Source organism: Ornithodoros turicata, chromosome 2, assembly GCF_037126465.1.
Source record: "Ornithodoros turicata isolate Travis chromosome 2, ASM3712646v1, whole genome shotgun sequence".
Taxonomy (NCBI): domain Eukaryota; kingdom Metazoa; phylum Arthropoda; class Arachnida; order Ixodida; family Argasidae; genus Ornithodoros; species Ornithodoros turicata.
In genome coordinates this window covers 60,019,379-60,036,187 of record NC_088202.1, presented here as the reverse complement: position 1 = coordinate 60,036,187, position 16,809 = coordinate 60,019,379, and the positions used below count along the sequence as shown (strand labels likewise).

Genomic DNA, 16,809 nt, shown 5'->3' with positions numbered 1-16,809 from the left:
CTGCCTTGAAGAGGCGCGGTTCGGATTTCGCTGCCAGAACCCAGCAAGCTGTCCAGTCCCCATTCCCTGGCGATAGGCTTCAGAAGATGATTGATGCCGCCGTCGAGGCTGCAGTCTCGAAGGTTAGAGCGGAACTCGACTCACTCTGCGCCATGGTTGCGTCCCTCTCTTCGGCCCTTTCTGAGACGGTCAACGCCATCTCCGGCAACAAACAAGTGGCTGTAGCCGCTGTGCCCTCGGCTGATCCTTCTCCTCAGCCCTGTGAACCCAGCTCTCCCTCCTGCTCATCGGCCGCCGCCCAGCCTGGCCGCGTGTGCCCAGCCTCGTCCCACGAGGCCATGGATGCGTCCTCCTTCAACTCCAAGCGTGACGCCTCGTCTGCGCTAATGTGGTGCAGCCCCTGCGAAAAGCCCCATGGCAAGCGGTCAAAGAAGGGTAGCCGCCCGAATGCTGGTGATGACGTCCTTGCTGCCGCAGTCGCTCAATCCTTACTGGGTGATGAGTAGCCTGCGCGTCTTACAGTGGAACTGTCTTGCGATTTCTTCAGCTCTACCCGACCTCCACACGCTTGTCTCGAACTGCTCTCCTGACCTCATTCTCCTTCAAGAAACGTGGCTATCCCCCCGACGGTCCTTTTCCTTTCCGGGCTTCCAGGTATTTCGCCTGGACCGGCCCGTGGGACGGGGAGGAGGTCTGTTAACGCTCATCTCCCTTCGCCTAGTGCATTCTGCCCGCGTTGTGTGGCAAACCCTGTCCCCTCTTTGCGAAGCCCTCGCGGTGCGGGTTACTCTCCCACGCTTCGGCCCCCTGGATGTCTTCAATGTGTACTGTCCGGCTGGCTTCCAGTCACCCTCGGCGCTCAGTGGCGCACTCTCTCATGTCTCTCAGCGGTACATCGTCGCCGGTGATTTCAACTCCCATCATGTTTCGTGGGGTTCCAAGACTGACTCTAGCGGCAGAGAGCTGTGGGAATGGATATGTCGTCATAACCTCAGTGTTGCAAATGATGGATCCCCGACGTTTCTGCGTGGCACCGCTAGGTCGGTGCTCGATCTCACGTTGCATTCGCCTGCAGCCCGCCTATCTTCGTGGCGCACGCTGGCCTCGGGCTCTAACAGTGACCACCTTCCCGTCTTCTTTGAAGTGGTCATACCGGCAAGACTCGCTGCTACCTCGCGCTCCCTCTGTAATTACTCCCTGCAAGACAAGAACCTGGCCCGCCTCCTGGAGGGCAGCTCTGAGCTCCCGCCCGTCAACCGTGCTATAAGTGCTGCCTCCTCGCTGACCCGCTCGATAGCGTCATCCACATTCCGCATCGACAAGCGATCGCCGTCAGGCTGTGCGCCATGGTGGAATGCTGATTGCGCAAGGGCCTACCGGCGCCGCAAGGCCGCTTGGAAACAGGTGCTCGCAAATACATGCTACGTGAATTGGAAAAATTACCAATTCCATAAAGCCGTGTTCAGGCGTACCATCTCTGCGGCAAAGCGGGCCTTTTTCACTGAACGAAACGCATTCCTCTCCGGCCCGAAGAACAGGAAAGCCCTACACAGGCACGTTTCCAATATCAGCAGGTCTCTCTCCTCAGGATTCCCCCCTGACTCTCGCGTCATGTCCGATGACGCGGCGAGGGCCCAGCTGGAAGATATCGCCAGGGGTCTGGCTCTCCGCTTCCAACGCTCTACTTCCTGCGCGCGGCAGCCTCCCGTGACGTCGTCGTCCGGCTTCGTTGCTGTTTCTGCAGAGGAACTTGACTCAGTGGTGCGCGCTCTTCCAAGCTCGGCTCCCGGCCCGGACGGCGTCTCAGGCAGAATGGTGAGGTCCCTGTGGGCTGCCCATCCAGAGGAGCTCCTGAACATTGCGAACGTCTCCATCGAACACTCGTGGATACCGGATGACTGGAAGGTGTCTAAGGTGGTTATAGTCAAGAAGATCGCCTCGAGGGGCTTGGCCATGGATAACATTCGCCCGATTGCCTTGACATCCGTCCTCTGCAAGACCATTGAGCGGATTCTGCACCGCCGGCTCTCTTCCTTCTTGGAAGCCTCTTCAGCGCTCAATGACAGCCAGATCGGCTTTCGCCCCCGTTGCTCAATCTGGATGGCGCACGCCAACCTGGAAAGCCAGATTTGCCTTGCGCGTGAGTGTGGGAAGATGTCTGCCCTGGTTACCTTGGATGTGGCGAAGGCCTACGATAGCGTGGAACACAACGTCCTCCTCCATCGTATGGTAGCTCTCAACATTCCCCCGTACATCGTTTCATGGGTTTGCGGCTTCCTCACTGGACGAGCATTCTTTTGCTCGGATGGGCGCTTTGTCTCATCGTCGCATCCGCAGCAGAGGGGCGTCCCCCAGGGGTCCGTCCTTTCGCCACTGCTGTTTAACATTTTGATGAGTTCCCTACCTCTCGACCCGGGCGTCCTCACCCTGACCTATGCGGACGATATTGCCTTCTTCTCCAGCTCTCTATCGCTGCATACGCTACGTGAGAAACTGCAAGAATATCTCCTCGCGCTGTCATCCTGGATGCGTTCCGTCCACCTCACGTTGAACGTCCAGAAATCTGCAGTCCTGGTGTTCCCCCAGACCAACTGGACTGGAGGAGCTGTGACCATCATTCTGGATGTTGCCGGCCAGACCATTCGCCAGACCAACCTGCTGCGCTACCTAGGCGTCTGGTATGATCACATGCTCCACTGGGACCATCATGTGGAAGTCATAAGCCAGAAGGCTTCGAAAGCAATTGGCACAATCCTCCGCAGCGCCAGCGCCCGCTGTGGTATGCGCGGGAGCTCCCTGCTCTTCCTGTACAAGTGCTACGTACGGCCAATTCTTGAGTTTGGGTGTGTCGTCTTCTCGCACCTCCCCGACTACCGTCTGAGCAGGCTATTCGCCGTAGAAAGGAGAGCCCTCCGCCTGTGCATGGGCCTCCCCAAGTACACGGCCAACCAGGCGCTGTATGCCGAAGCCCGCATTCCCCCTCTGAAGACTCGGTTCCGCCTACTCACTGTGAACACCTTCCTCTCGCTCTGCCAGAGCCCATTAGCCTCCAGACAGAACCAGTCTCTCAGGGATCGGGCCCAGTGGATCGCCCGGAGGTGGCGAAAATCCAACACCCCGCAGCTCGTCTTTGTCGAATCCCTTCTAGCCTCGCTGAATACTTCTCTGACTGCCCCTCCTGCGCCCATCTGTCCGGTCTCGTCCATGGCACTGCGAGTTGCCGACGCGTTCCAGCCCGGCGTTGCCTACGCTCCGTCTCCCCGGCTTGAAGCCCTCCTCTCGGCGCACATCAACCAGTTCCCATCTCACGTTGTTGTCGCGACAGATGCCTCGGTCTCGGCTCAGCTAGCGGGTGCCGGCGTCGTCTTCCCTCAGCTCGACTGTCACTGCCCCATCCGCCTCCCTGACTACACTCCCGTGTTCGAGAGCGAACTCCTCGCCATGATACTGGCTCTCAGAATGGCGCCCCTTACATTTCCCAGGATCCTGCTTTTGTCCGACTCCCTGTCGGTCATCACTGCCCTAGCCAGCCCCCCCAGCGAGTGGCTCGAGCTCCTGCAGGCCCTGAGTCCTAGCCACATCACGGAGGTGGTCCTGACATGGATTCCTGGGCACTGTGGCCTATCTCCCAACGAGTTGGCGGACAACCTTGCAAAAATTTCCCTCTCCGGCCCTATCATTGACGTCCTTCCGCCCCTGCCCTCTATCACGCGGGCCAGGTATAGAAGGCTGCTGGAGCTGACCGCTCTCCGCTCTCTGCCAGCCCGGTACGCCCATCTTTCCCACGCTTGGCAGGCTGACCGCTGCGTCTCCCGTCATGTAGAAGTCTTGCTGACTCGACTGCGCTGTCTAGCCCTTCCACTGAACTTTTACCTGCACCGCGCGGGTGTCAGCCGCTCTCCTGCGTGCGTCCACTGCGGTCAAGAGGAAACTGTAGAGCACTTTCTCCTGCACTGCCCCCTCTACGACCGCTCCCGCCTTACCTACCTTGCCCAGCCGCTGGCTAGACAAGGGGTTCCCCTCTCCCTGGACGCCATCCTGTCATTTGGAGCCTCCCACACCGAAAAGTGGCGGTTTGAAATAGCGTCGAGAGCCGCCGCCTTTCTGACCATCTGCGGCCGCTTCTGAAACATCTTGTACCTCCCGCTTCCTCCCTCCCCTCTGCTATGGCTTCCTTCTACTAACATGTCACCGTGGGTCTCATGAGCCTCTAGAGATTAGTCCGCACCAAACCCTGGCCAATCGCCCTGTGTGGCTGGCGGCCACTGTTCCTAGTGGTGGAAGAAGAAGAAGAAGAAGATTTCCCACCTCCGCGAGTGCATCGACGCTCTTTCTGCTGATCGTACAACCCGCCGCCAACATTCCCCGCACCGCCGCCGCTTCCGAGGACGGACCTCTCGCACCCGCCGCCGCTCGTCTTCTCCGAGCACCGAAAATTCCTCAGTTCCTTGGTGTTGGTACCACCATCGTTTCGGAGCTCGTGCGGAGAAGTGCACTCGGCCTTGCGGCTGGTCGGGAAACCCGGCAGGGGAGCACTGACGGCGACCAGCAGTTTCCCGGCGTCTCCCATTAGTCGCCTGTTCTACGTTACTGACCGTGTGACCAAGATGCATTTCTTGGTCAATACCGGTGCCGAGGTCAGTGTGCTGCCTGCTTCCCCATCTGATAGGCGCCGCCCGGCCCTGTTTCATCTCACCGCAGTCAACAGCACCACCATTCCAGTCTTCCGACAGCAGATCCTCCGCCTCAATCTCGGACTGCGCCGAAGCTTCTCTTGGTTGTTCTTAGTTGCCGGCGTCGGTCAAGCGATTCTGGGTGCAGATTTCTTGCAACACTTCGGTCTCACGGTCAACGTTCTACACAAGAGACTTCTCGACTCGACAACAAACCTTTCAGTCTTTGTCAAGAGCGCCCCGTCGTCTCCCGTCGTGGCCTCCACTTCTACCTTTCCTGCCATGACGTCGCCTTATGCCTCCATCCTGAGGGAGTTCCCTTCCCTTACTCAGCCGCCGAATTGGTCAAGGCCTGTCGCTCATGATGTGGTCCATCATATCTCCACTACTGGACCACCCGTATTCGCACGACCACGACGGCTAGCGCCCGAGAAACTCAAAATCGCACGCACCGAGTTTGAGCACATGCTCGCCATCGGTGTCGCACGGCCCTCTTCGAGTGATTGGTCATCTCCATTGCACATGGTGCCAAAGAAAACCGGAGATTGGCGCCCATGTGGCGATTATCGGGCACTTAACATCGCCACCGTTCCCGACCGCTGCATGTTGGCGTCGGGTAGCCACTGTGACAGTGATGAGCCCAGCAGTCGATGTGGACGCCATGTTCAAACTACGCAGCGTGCGATGTCGTCTGCTATCGTGACGTCACACAGCCAGCAGCAGCGCGCTCAGCGGCTCCCGACCTGCTGCCTGCGCTGGCCAGCGGGAGCAGCGGCAGCAGGTTGTCTACGAAACGAGCGCGCTGCCCTAGTAGACGGAAACTTGCCATTCGCTGACAGCGCTGGCAGCGGCGCTGCTTTAGTAGACGCAGCCCTGGCTTACTCGAGCCATAACTCACGCTGGATTGGATACGGACTGAAGTGGCTATTTTGAGAAATAGCATGCTCGGTGCACATTGTTTGCAGATATTTCTACTTCGGTACAAATCTAGGTGGCAGATTTTGCGATGTTCGCAAAAACCGTCCCACAAGATGGCGATCCCCGTTGGGGAATGGGCCGAAATACATGGCAAGGTGGCGACTTTGACCCATCTGACTCACAAGAGCGCCTGTTGTAGCTCAGCTGCGTGCAATCTCGAAGCTCGACCCCCGCAGCAAGCTCGACCCCCGAGGAGCACGCAGACCATCTCCGTCAACTCTTCACTCGCCTGGACGCCCATGGCATTGTCGTAAACATTCAGAAGTGCGAGTTTGGCGTTGAGTCAACTGAATTCCTCGGCCACCTGGTCTCTCGCACCGGAATCGCCCCTCTAGCCAACAAGGTCGCCGCCATTAACAGTTATCCCCAGCCCCAATCCATCCGGCAGCTGCGCAGGTTTCTCGGCCTGGTGAATTTCTACCGGCGATTCATTCCGCATTGTGCCACCATCCTCCGTCCCCTGGAATCGCTCCTCAGCCAGCGGGAGACCCGCGCCAACCCTCTTCCTTGGAACGCAGAGGCGCAGGCTGCATTTTCCCAAATCAAGACCGCCCTTTCTGCGCAGACGCTGCTTTTCCATCCCAAACATGGCGCTCCAACTACGCTTATGGTAGACGCGTCTGTCGAGGCGGTTGGAGCAGCTCTGCAACAGGAGCTCAGCGGTGTCTGGAACCCAATCTCCTTCTTCAGCAAGGCTCTCAAGCCCACTGAGCAGAAATACAGTACATTCGGACGGGAGCTGTTAGCCGCCTATCTTGCAGTCCGGCACTTTCGACACTTCCTGGAAGGCCGCAACTTCACTATCCTGACGGATCACAAACCGCTCATCTACGCTTTCCGGTCGGCCAGTAGCCCTTATTCTCCCCGCGAGATTCGGCATCTGTCTTTCCTGGCAGAGTTCTGCACAGATATACAATACGTGCCCGGTTGCAAGAACGGCCCCGCAGATGCCCTCAGCCGCATCGCTCCCCTGTCTGCTCCGTCAACATCCATTTCTCCCGAAGCTCTAGCTGTCGCGCAGAATGCAGACAAAGAACTTCCTCTGCTCCGCACCAACCATTCAACCTCTCTCCAGTTTGAAGATTTTCCCCTGCCAGGCACGGGTTTAAGCCTCTGCTGCGACACTTCTACCGGCCGTTCCAGACCGTTCGTCCCATCAGAGCTCCGCCGCGCAGTTTTTGGCGCCCTTCACGACCTCTCTCATCCTGGCGCCAGAGCGTCTCAGAAGCTCATAGCGGAACGTTATGTCTGGCCTTCAATGAACGCAGACATCCGTTTATGGGTCCGAGCCTGCCTTCCATGCCAGCGATGCAAAATACAGCGGCATACCATCACCCCGCTCAGCAAGTTTGCCCTGCCAGACGCCCGTTTCGACTCTCTTCATATGGACATTGTCGGCCCCCTGCCTCCATCCGACGGTTTCCGGTACCTGCTAACCATCGTCGATCGGTATACCCGATGGCCTGAGGCAACACCTATCAGGGACACCACAGCTGAGACCATTGCCTCCACTTTCCTTTCCACCTGGATTTCCCGTTTTGGAGTGCCGTCTCGTATATCTACCGACAGGGGCCCGCAGTTCGAAAGCAGGCTATTCACGGCTTTCACTAACCTGCTTGGCGCATCTCGCATCAGAACAACATCATATCATCCTGCATCGAATGGCCTGGTCGAAAGGCTCCACCGTCATCTGAAAGCCGCCTTGATGGCCCATGATCACCGCTCTCACTGGACAGCCGTTTTGCCACTGGTGCTTCTGGGCATCCGTGCCGCCTACAAACCGGACCTCAGCTGCAGCTCCGCCCAGCTCGTCTACGGCTGCCCCTTGCGCCTTCCCGCTGAGTTCCTCACCCCACAAGAACGAGAACTCCAGCCTTCCGTGCTGCTCGATCGCTTGCGGCATGCCTTCGATAGCCTCCGCCCAGTTCCCACGCGTGCAAACTCTTCAGCTCAGCCCTACATTCCGCAGGAGTTATCCACCGCCACCCACGTTTTCCTCCGTTCCGACGCCATCAAGAAATCTCTTTCCCCCCCCCTACTCCGGCCCTCATCCTGTACTTCAGAGATCGGAGAAGACCTTCCGTATAGCCATCAACGGCAGGCAGGATACGGTCAGCGTCGATAGGCTGAAACCAGCTTTTTTGGAGAATCCTAACCTTGTCGCCTCGTCGCTCCCCGGCCCATCGCCTGTGTACGCTGCTTCCACCAGCTCCACCAACGCTGCTTCCACCAAGCGCGTCACCTGGGCCGACCGCTCTTCGTCGTTTCCAGCGGGGGGGCCCTGTAGCGACGCACAGCAGAAGATGAAGTTGATGCGCCACCAGCAGCACATCGCAAGGCGCGAGCTTTGAAAATTCTTCGACGGTTTTTGCCCGCCATAAGACTATTCAGTCTGGCTCTGACGGCCACACAATAAACAGCCTTCTCCGCTACCGTTTTGGGATTACTTCACTTAGGTTTCCCACAAATATATGGAATCACACCCGGTCTTCCTTCCATTCTTATATGGGAACTCTTTAGACCATTAACCTCTGTAAGCAACCTGCGAAGGATCATCAGCAGTACCTGCCGAGGAAACCCAGCTTCTTCAAGGCGGTTCAACTGTAGCACTACGCTTTCAGACATGGTATGCACACAAGATTTCTGGAGGGCCTTCCTAACACAGGTCAATCCTATCCCATGTTTTACTACTTTTGAATGGTTCAACCCAAAGGGTAACACAGGTTTTCTGGACCTTTGTTGTACTGCCAACATATATGTTCTGAACCTTCAGAAATACATAGGTCAAGAAACTGGAGCTTGCCACCTACAGGTTTCTCATGTGTAAATTCCAAACCCTGTCCAAAAGAGTAAAACACATTCAGAACTGCATTCTCTTCCAACTCACTATCAAAAAACAGAAGAAAATATCTACAAATCTAAAAACCTTCTTTACACCTAAATTCTGCAAAGATTCATTAATGCTAACATCAAACTGCCCCAAAAAAATATCTGACAGAAGCGGAGCAATGCTGGAACCAATGCACACCCCAGATTTCTGAGTATAAATCTGCTCGCCAAAAGAGACCCTTAACGACTTTAGATACAGCATGATTAACTCTACAAAGTCATCAACACTAACGCCACACTCATTTTGAAAGCCGACAACACCACTCTGTTCAATGCAAAGCTTTACACAGTGCTTCAAACCTTCAGTAGGAAGGGAGTAATATAAGGCCTTTACATCAACCGACATAAATTTGAAAGCGACCCCTTCATTTGCCTTCAAAAATTCCACAACTTCCATGGAGTCACGTACTCTAAACGGATCCACAATCTGTAAACTACGTAGGCCTTTCTGAATGTACGCACCTAGCTCTTTCTGCCAGGTTCCTCTTTCAGAGACTATAGGTCTGAACGGAACAAGAGGCTTATGAATCTTAGCAGTGAAAAACACCTCCAAAACATCCTTCTTTACATTTCCAATTCTTTTTGCTAGAGAAAACAACGTTAGGTCCTTGCATCTTTGTATAACGGTTTTTCTAACCCCTTCTTCCTTGGATACTTTAAAGTTTGCTACTAAGGCCTGACCTGCTTTTTCCTGATACATCCCTTTAGTCAATAAGACAAAGCAACCATCCTTATCCGCTTCCAACAATCTCAAGTCGTCTTGCCTCAGCTTATCCGAAATACTTCTGAAGTCCACTTTCATTCCAGTCCTCCTTTTGTCCTCAGTCTTCACTAGGCACGCAACACCCTCTTTAACGAACCTGGTCCTCTCAAGGTCTGGTACCGAGAGGCATAACTCCCTGATCATAGAAACCTTCTTAACAGCCGGCACACTCCGCTGGGGACAAAACTTAGGCCCTAAGCCCAACTGTTCCGCGATGTCAACTGAAACAGACGCTCCTTCCATACATCTAACGCCTACATGCGCAGTTTCCCGCTTCCATCCGCCTTTTGGAAGATATGGGACCACTTGACCCCACATGATCTCAGTGACACATTTTGTCAACTTGCTTAACTGGGACAGTCTTTTCCGCTTACCATCCTCTGATTCGTTGCTGAGCTGAACCGAAGCCTTTAACCAGTCCTTGAATAGGTTTATTTGGCACCACACCTCACTTCTTAATATCCTTGTGATCCTGCTTCTTCCTGATTTTCTTCTGTTTTTTGATAGTGAGTTGGAAGAGAATGCAGTTCTGAATGTGTTTTACTCTTTTGGACAGGGTTTGGAATTTACACATGAGAAACCTGTAGGTGGCAAGCTCCAGTTTCTTGACCTATGTATTTCTGAAGGTTCAGAACATATATGTTGGCAGTACAAACAAAGGTCCAGAAAACCTGTGTTACCCTTTGGGTCGAACCATTCAAAAGTAGTAAAAAATGGGATAGGATTGACCTGTGTTAGGAAGGCCCTCCAGAAATCTTGTGTGCATACCATGTCTGAAAGCGTAGTGCTACAGTTGAACCGCCTTGAAGAAGCTGGGTTTCCTCGGCAGGTACTGCTGATGATCCTCCGCAGGTTGCTTACAGAGGTTAATGGTCTAAAGAGTTCCCATATAAGAATGGAAGGAAGACCGGGTGTGATTCCATATATTCATAAAACGTCGCATCATTTAAAAAAATTGGCAGGAAGGTTCGGTGCACCTGTAGTTTTTAAGTCTTTTTCTAAGCTATCTTCACTCGTTAGGTTAACGAATCAAGAACAGGTATCACTAGAGTGCGAGAAGAAGCATAGGTGTCCTCTTGTGGAATGTAAAAGGTCTATTGTTTATGAAATCCCACTGTCGTGTGATAAGGTTTATGTGGGCCAATCTGGCCGGTGCCTAAATGAACGCTTAATGGAGCATAAGAATTGTGTAAATAAGACGGGTGGGGGTACCTTGCATGAACACGTCAGAGTCTGCGGTTGCGTTCCGGAGTTTCCGAGAACAAAGATTAGAGGACGATTTAACTCCAAGAATGAAAGAATAATTTTCGAGGCCTTTTTGATAATGAAGTATGGGTCTGATATATGTGTCAGTGAGCCGTCAATATCGCTAACTAGGGAAGAGTTTGGGTTCTTGGAATGCAGACTGAAGGCTGGAAGTGAGTAGTTAGATCTGATTGTTCCTCGTGTTTATATGGCCCCACGTGTCTTCCGTTTTGCCCCCTTTCCCGTCCTTACCATTGGTTATAAATGTGCTTGTGTTGTTCAGTAAAAACTTGTTGATAGTGGAGCCTCTGTTTGTGTGTCTTCTTGTGTCGTTGTCCTTGTTTAGACTGCTCCTTGTTCTCCGAGGATTAATCTAGCTGACACTTGGATTAAAATCGCCGGGAAAACCGGTAGTGTTTCATGAATTTTGGGAACAAGCCTTTTTGTTTTCAGAACCTGCCATTTTTGCGGTCAATACACCCAATAAACACCCTTCTTCAGCGTGTAATATGTGACATCCTGTTACACCCATCATTGGGGTGTAGCTTTTACACTCATAAGGGTGTGAGTTATCTAACACTCATTTTACACTCATAGGGGTGTAAAAAAATTACTGTGTACGTGTCATGCAGAAGCAGACGTGCAACACATCCTCCTCGCCTGCCAGCGGTACGAAGGCTGCCGGTCCAGTCTCCGGCGCCGTCTCGCCCTTATGGGCCACCCAGAGCTTTTCCTCCCGTGCTACTTCGCCCTACTGAACACGCCGAGGTCACAGCTGCGCTGCTATACGCTTCCTTCGGGAAGCTGGACTCTTGAGCACTCTGTGACACCTTAAGGATCCATGACTTGTAAACCCGAGACAATGACCTTAAGGATGCCTGCCTGCACAGCGACTAGTGCAGGAGCTGTCTTTGTCCATATTTCTGTACAGTTTTCTGTGTTCTTGCTTCCTTTTTCCGTTTTGGGAATAGAAAATCTCGCTTATGGCTAAGGTTTCCCTTTCCTTTCTTTGTAAACATTAGAGATATCTCCCTCCCGCAAACTTTGTGAGGACAACCTGCCAAAGACCGAAAAAAGAAGAAAGGAACAAGATTCCAGGAAACGTATCGCCTAAGCTTGCTTCTCTATATGGAATATGGGCCTAAACAGGGCCTTTTAAAGAAAGCTCGCTCGGTAATCCGTCTCGATAGCGGGTCGATATCGTTCTTCATCCATCAACCGCGGGCCTTTACTGTCTCTTTACTCCAGTGGACTCATTTCGCCGTCGCTCGCTCCCAAGGCAATCCGTCCAGAGCGCACAGAGCATACGGGCGCGTGGCTGAGATCGCTGTTTTTCGTTCCTGATCCCATGAGGAAGGGCCTTTATGGGCTGGTCGTTTAACGCTTCATCGAGTACGATATATCTACCATTTTGCGGGGCACTGGATCACGGTGTGCTCTGCAGTTACTGTAGTCTGATCACCAAAGTGGAGTTGTTAAACGTGAGACGCCTCTGCATTATCTTTCCGGATCATCGAGTCAAGCTTAAGTGTTCAAGTTCGTGTTTTTTTTTCTTCTCAGTTTGTACATAATTCTCAAAGGGGTTGCGTCTATAACTACGTGTGTTTCACGCGCTATCTATACTGCTGTTGTCAGCCTATTCAAACGACGAAACTGTGATTGTATTACTTTGTTTTCGTAATAACATTTAGAAGGAATGCGTTTTCAGAAGCTCGACGAACAGATGGCGACCTCAAACTGGGAATTTTCCTGCGGAAGAGGAGATAGTTACCATGGAAACAGGCACTACGCTTCACAGCTTCCGACGCACCGGTGGATGAGTTGGTGTGTCCGATTACTGATCCTAAGGTTGTTCTTTCAAGCCCAGCTTGCCAGCAACCTGATATCACTTTACGAGATACTTAGGCAGGCAGTCGTCCGCGGAGGACACGAAATACGGGTGCGGTGTGCTGAGTTATGCACACATGTTAAACAACTCTCAGGTGTGCTAAATGAATCAATAGACCGATCACTGTGGCGTCGTTCATGATCATATAGTTGCCTTGGGACGTACAACCACGAGCAATCGTTCTCGTTAAAGGGAACATCAGAGCACTGTACTGGCCGGCACAACAGCCCGAACCTGACCCGGCTCGTACGCCGGGTTTGAGCGTCAGTTAGTTGCTTTGTATCTGTTCTCGTGCCGGGTTCGAGTCCATTTTGACAGTTGTTGTCTTGCTGAAGGAGAGCATTTGTCAGTGGCTGTTTATTCATTTTATTTTTATGGTAGTCTGTCGTCGGTAAGAACTAAATCAAGGTAGGGAAAAAAGAGTGATGCACACACACACACACACTACAAGATATCGCTATGTTCTCATTGAAGGGTTGCTGCCTCCGAGGTCCTGTAGTATGTGTCCTTTTTTGTTTCCTGGTCTCCGGTTCCGTTCTTCTCGGTATGCAGCGGCTCTCCCTTGCCCTTCTGCCTTCTGTCGATCATTCTCTTTTACATAATCGGATCAGGCTCGGGTAAGGAAGGGCCTTGCGACCGCAGATCGGGACCAAGCTAAAATACCGGCAGCCGTATCGGGTGACTGTGCGACTTCGGTTCGTAACCGGGTCGGAGCGGTAGATCAAGGCACGTGGACTGCACTAGCACGAACATCCTTTCTAGGGTTTCCTTCGGCCATGTTCGTGATGGAAGAATATCTTATATTGCTCATTACTCTTCTCAATAAATGGCCAGGGCATCGATATACCGTATTTTAACGCATGCAGCGCAGATAAGCCGCAGGTCACTGTTTTTCCTGCGCTAGTGAAAACTTTTGGCTTGTACGTTGGAAAGATATCACAATGAATGCAACGGGACAGGCACACATACGGCACATTTCGCCGTAGGGACTTCGTTGTCTTCGGCACCGTTTTCAGTACCGCTGTGCTCTTCCGCCAGTTCCTGACGCACCTGTCATCCACGCCATACTCTCTTCCAGTTGCTCTATTCCCATGCTGCTGAGTATATTCGGAAACCATGTCTATTTGGCAATTCATGTTTAGTCATTCGATAAGCCCTGACCTCGCGGGAGAAAGAAGAGAGACAAGAACCCCTGGTCAGTCGTCCTCAATAACATGTGGGTCACATAAGAGGGCCTCATTTATGCCGCGTGAGAAGCCAGAGCAGAAACTTCCCTCAGATTAGCCGCACCGGCGCATAAGCCGCAGTGGACCCGTAGCGATCGTTTTTTAATAGATAAGCCGTGGATTATACGCGTGAAACTGCAGTAGTTATGTACACCTACCTGGTCCAGCTTGAGCAGCTCGTCGGGCGTGGATGGGAGCTGCCCGAGGGTAAGCGCAGGCTTGAGACCGGCCTCGTCACCCAAGCAGCGCACGATGGCCTCCCGGTCGTAACGGTTGGCGCACACGCAAGACGCCGGAATTAACCCGTGTAGAGTGTACGTAACCGTTCGAAGCATTACCCTGCACAGAGATGGAGATAACAGCAAGCGTCAAACACTGTTGGTCGCTCTTCTCACTACGAAGTGCTGAAGGAAAGCAAATGCATGAGAGAAAGACGCAGTAGACAATCCAGTAAAACACGCAGATTTTGAATATAGTGAACCCTCGCTATTATGACCATGGTCGTCCCCGGAAATTTCGGTCATAATGCGGAACTGTCACATTAACGGGGGGGACTTGCAGAGGTTTCACAGGATTGTTCCCCAAGAGTATGGTCGTAAAGCGCGTATGTCAGATTATCGGGGGTCATATTAACGAGGGTTCACTGTATAAACGACCTTGCTTTCAACCAACCATGCTGCCTAAGATGAAAAGACTTAATTCATTTCCGTATCCCATAGGAGGCCTTGGTTAAATATGTCACCAGAAAGTAAGTAGATTTTGAAGGCCTGTTCCGACATATAGCGATTTGCTATATTGCGATAGAAAATAGCGCGATATTTTCCTCCTCGCAGTGCTACAAACCGCTAAAAATTTGCGCTTGCCGGAGTTGAGCTCGTGTCAACTTTTTCAGCGCTAATACCAGCACCACATTCGTGTGACCAATGAGAAGGCCCTCCAGCGATGACACCGCGGAAGTCGTGGAGTTCTTTTCCTTCCGCATTTCACGGCATGGCGACCGCATTGGAACCGGTGAGTCTGTCATCCAACATGACTGGTAATTTTTCGTTCAATCAGTTGATCGAACTTGCTCGTTCGCATGCTGTCGAACTCCGGAGACGCCATGATGGGAGAGACCGGAAACGACCATCGAACTTCCGCTAAATTGTAGCGCTAGTGCCGCTTTGCAAGTGTGAACCGTGCGATAACACTGAGCTCTGTGTTTGCACGCTGATTTGTAGTGCTATACTAGCGCGCTGCTATATGTCGGAACAGGCCTTAACGTTACTGATGAAAGCTAAGTATCCCCGCCTGGGCGACGTCCAAATAGCGATCGGTAAGCTAGGCAACGAAAGGCATCGGCGATGTCGCCTTGTAGGTCAAAGGGACCGTAGAGGCAAACCACGGCTGTTTTTATGTAGAATTCGTCCTTGTGATGACACAGATGTCCGCAGAGAGAAGCAGAGAGAGAGACCATCCGTATTGACGGTCGAGGGCCACGCGATAACGAAGCATTACGTTACGCATTTGAGGCAGGTTACTAATTGCCGTTGAGGCTGGTCTGCACTATTGCGTTCGAATTGTCGGTTCGGCAGCGTTCACGTGGGACGCCGCATTCCTTTCGCGTTTGCGTCCGCCCCACTGTGAAACCAGTTTGCTGGAGATGCCTCGTAACCCCATACCATCGGGCTACGGAGCCAACCACATGCATTCTTGTTGCACAAACGCTATCGCGCAATTGATGCTTTGGTGCATCGCCCGAATATTTTCGCATATTTTCGAAATATTCAGATATTTTCGCATTATGACATTTCGCGCAAATTTTCGTTGTCTTGTGATTGCGCCGCCTTGTATTGCTCCGCGGTGATCGCACGATTGACGATTTCTCAGCTGCTTACAAAGGGGTGTAGTAGTTTGCGGACGGACGAATCCCTGTGTATGTGTGTGGGGCGGATGTCAAAATCGGCTCGCCCGTGTTGGCCACACGCGATGGGCATCGGCACGACTATATAGCCAGAAACAGATGAAGGGGACCAGCTCCCGTGGCACCAGATCGCCGGACCAGATCGCCTTCCACGCCGAGACTGGGAGGTGACACGGGTTCGAATCCTGTCACCGGCTGTGCTGTCTGAGGTTTTTCCTGGGTTTTCCAAAGGCTATCCAGACGAATGTCGGCACAGTTCCCCTTGAAGTCGCCCCAGGACGCATACTAGCCCCCCTGTCCCCCACTCCTTCTTGCTGCCCTCTCTTCATCTGTCCACGTCTATACGCCGCGTCTTCGCGGCGCTAACACGGAATTTAAAAAAAAAGATGAAGGGGAAGGGTTGGAGGTGACGTATGTACGGGATGAATGAGACCGATGTGCACTGTGGAGGAGGGTACGTTGGAGGGGTCTTTGCGCAGACCCGTTTCCTGAAGAAAACGCAAGAGGTTATGAACTTTAGTACACCGCTCAGCGTAAGAACCTCCGGGGTATATGATGTTCGCCAACGTGCCAGTTCTAGAGTGTGCAAGGTAGGTTTCCCGCATAGTGTTGTGTGCGTGGTATTCTTCGAGGATATGTTCGATTGTTTGAGGTCGATGACGGTGACCGCAGCTTGCATCATCCCTAAAGCCAATCTTGCATAGTTGCGAGCTGGTGAACGCAGGTCCTGTGCGTAACCTATGCATATGGGGGATGCCTTTCAGGAGAAGAAAGGGTCGGTGGTTATGCAGGATGTCCCATATCCCAGGATGAAGCACTTCAACAAGCTCTTTAACGGCCATTTATCTGTCGGTGTCGGTCGGAATTGGTAAGCAAGCGTTGCAGCTCAGGTGTGGTGAGTATACGAACTGGTCAGATGTTGCAGCTGATGCCGGCGTGATACAGGACCCATTGAAAAGTAAGATCTCCTCCGATGATTTTATGCTGGGCACACGATCTTCTGATACAAAGGTTCTATCCCCCACAGGATTCCTTGCGTTACACAGGGCACCCATGGAGTCCGTAAGTAAAATTGCCTTAAATATTTCTCGCACTTGGACCGCAGCTGCTGCGTGTAAAAGAGGCTGGAGTTCGGCTATCGTAGAGGATATCGGGTAACGTGCTGATCTCCCTTGCAGGGCCACGTTCATTGATGGGATGTAGTATTTACTAGTAGCGCTTCTGGCACGGTCGTCAATGGAGCC

At 52.7% G+C, this 16,809-nt stretch overlaps 1 protein-coding gene across 3 annotated transcripts in view; it reads right to left on the bottom strand.

Annotated features, from left to right (window-relative positions):
- LOC135385474 (uncharacterized) overlaps positions 1 to 16,809 on the bottom strand; it is a 531,071-nt gene that overhangs the window by 182,436 nt on the left and 331,826 nt on the right. For all 3 annotated transcript variants that reach the window (XM_064614805.1, XM_064614806.1, XM_064614807.1), the window contains exon 6: positions 13,821 to 14,001. In XM_064614805.1, the coding sequence (XP_064470875.1) occupies positions 13,821 to 14,001 (181 nt within the window). The remainder of the gene's footprint in view (positions 1 to 13,820; positions 14,002 to 16,809) is intronic.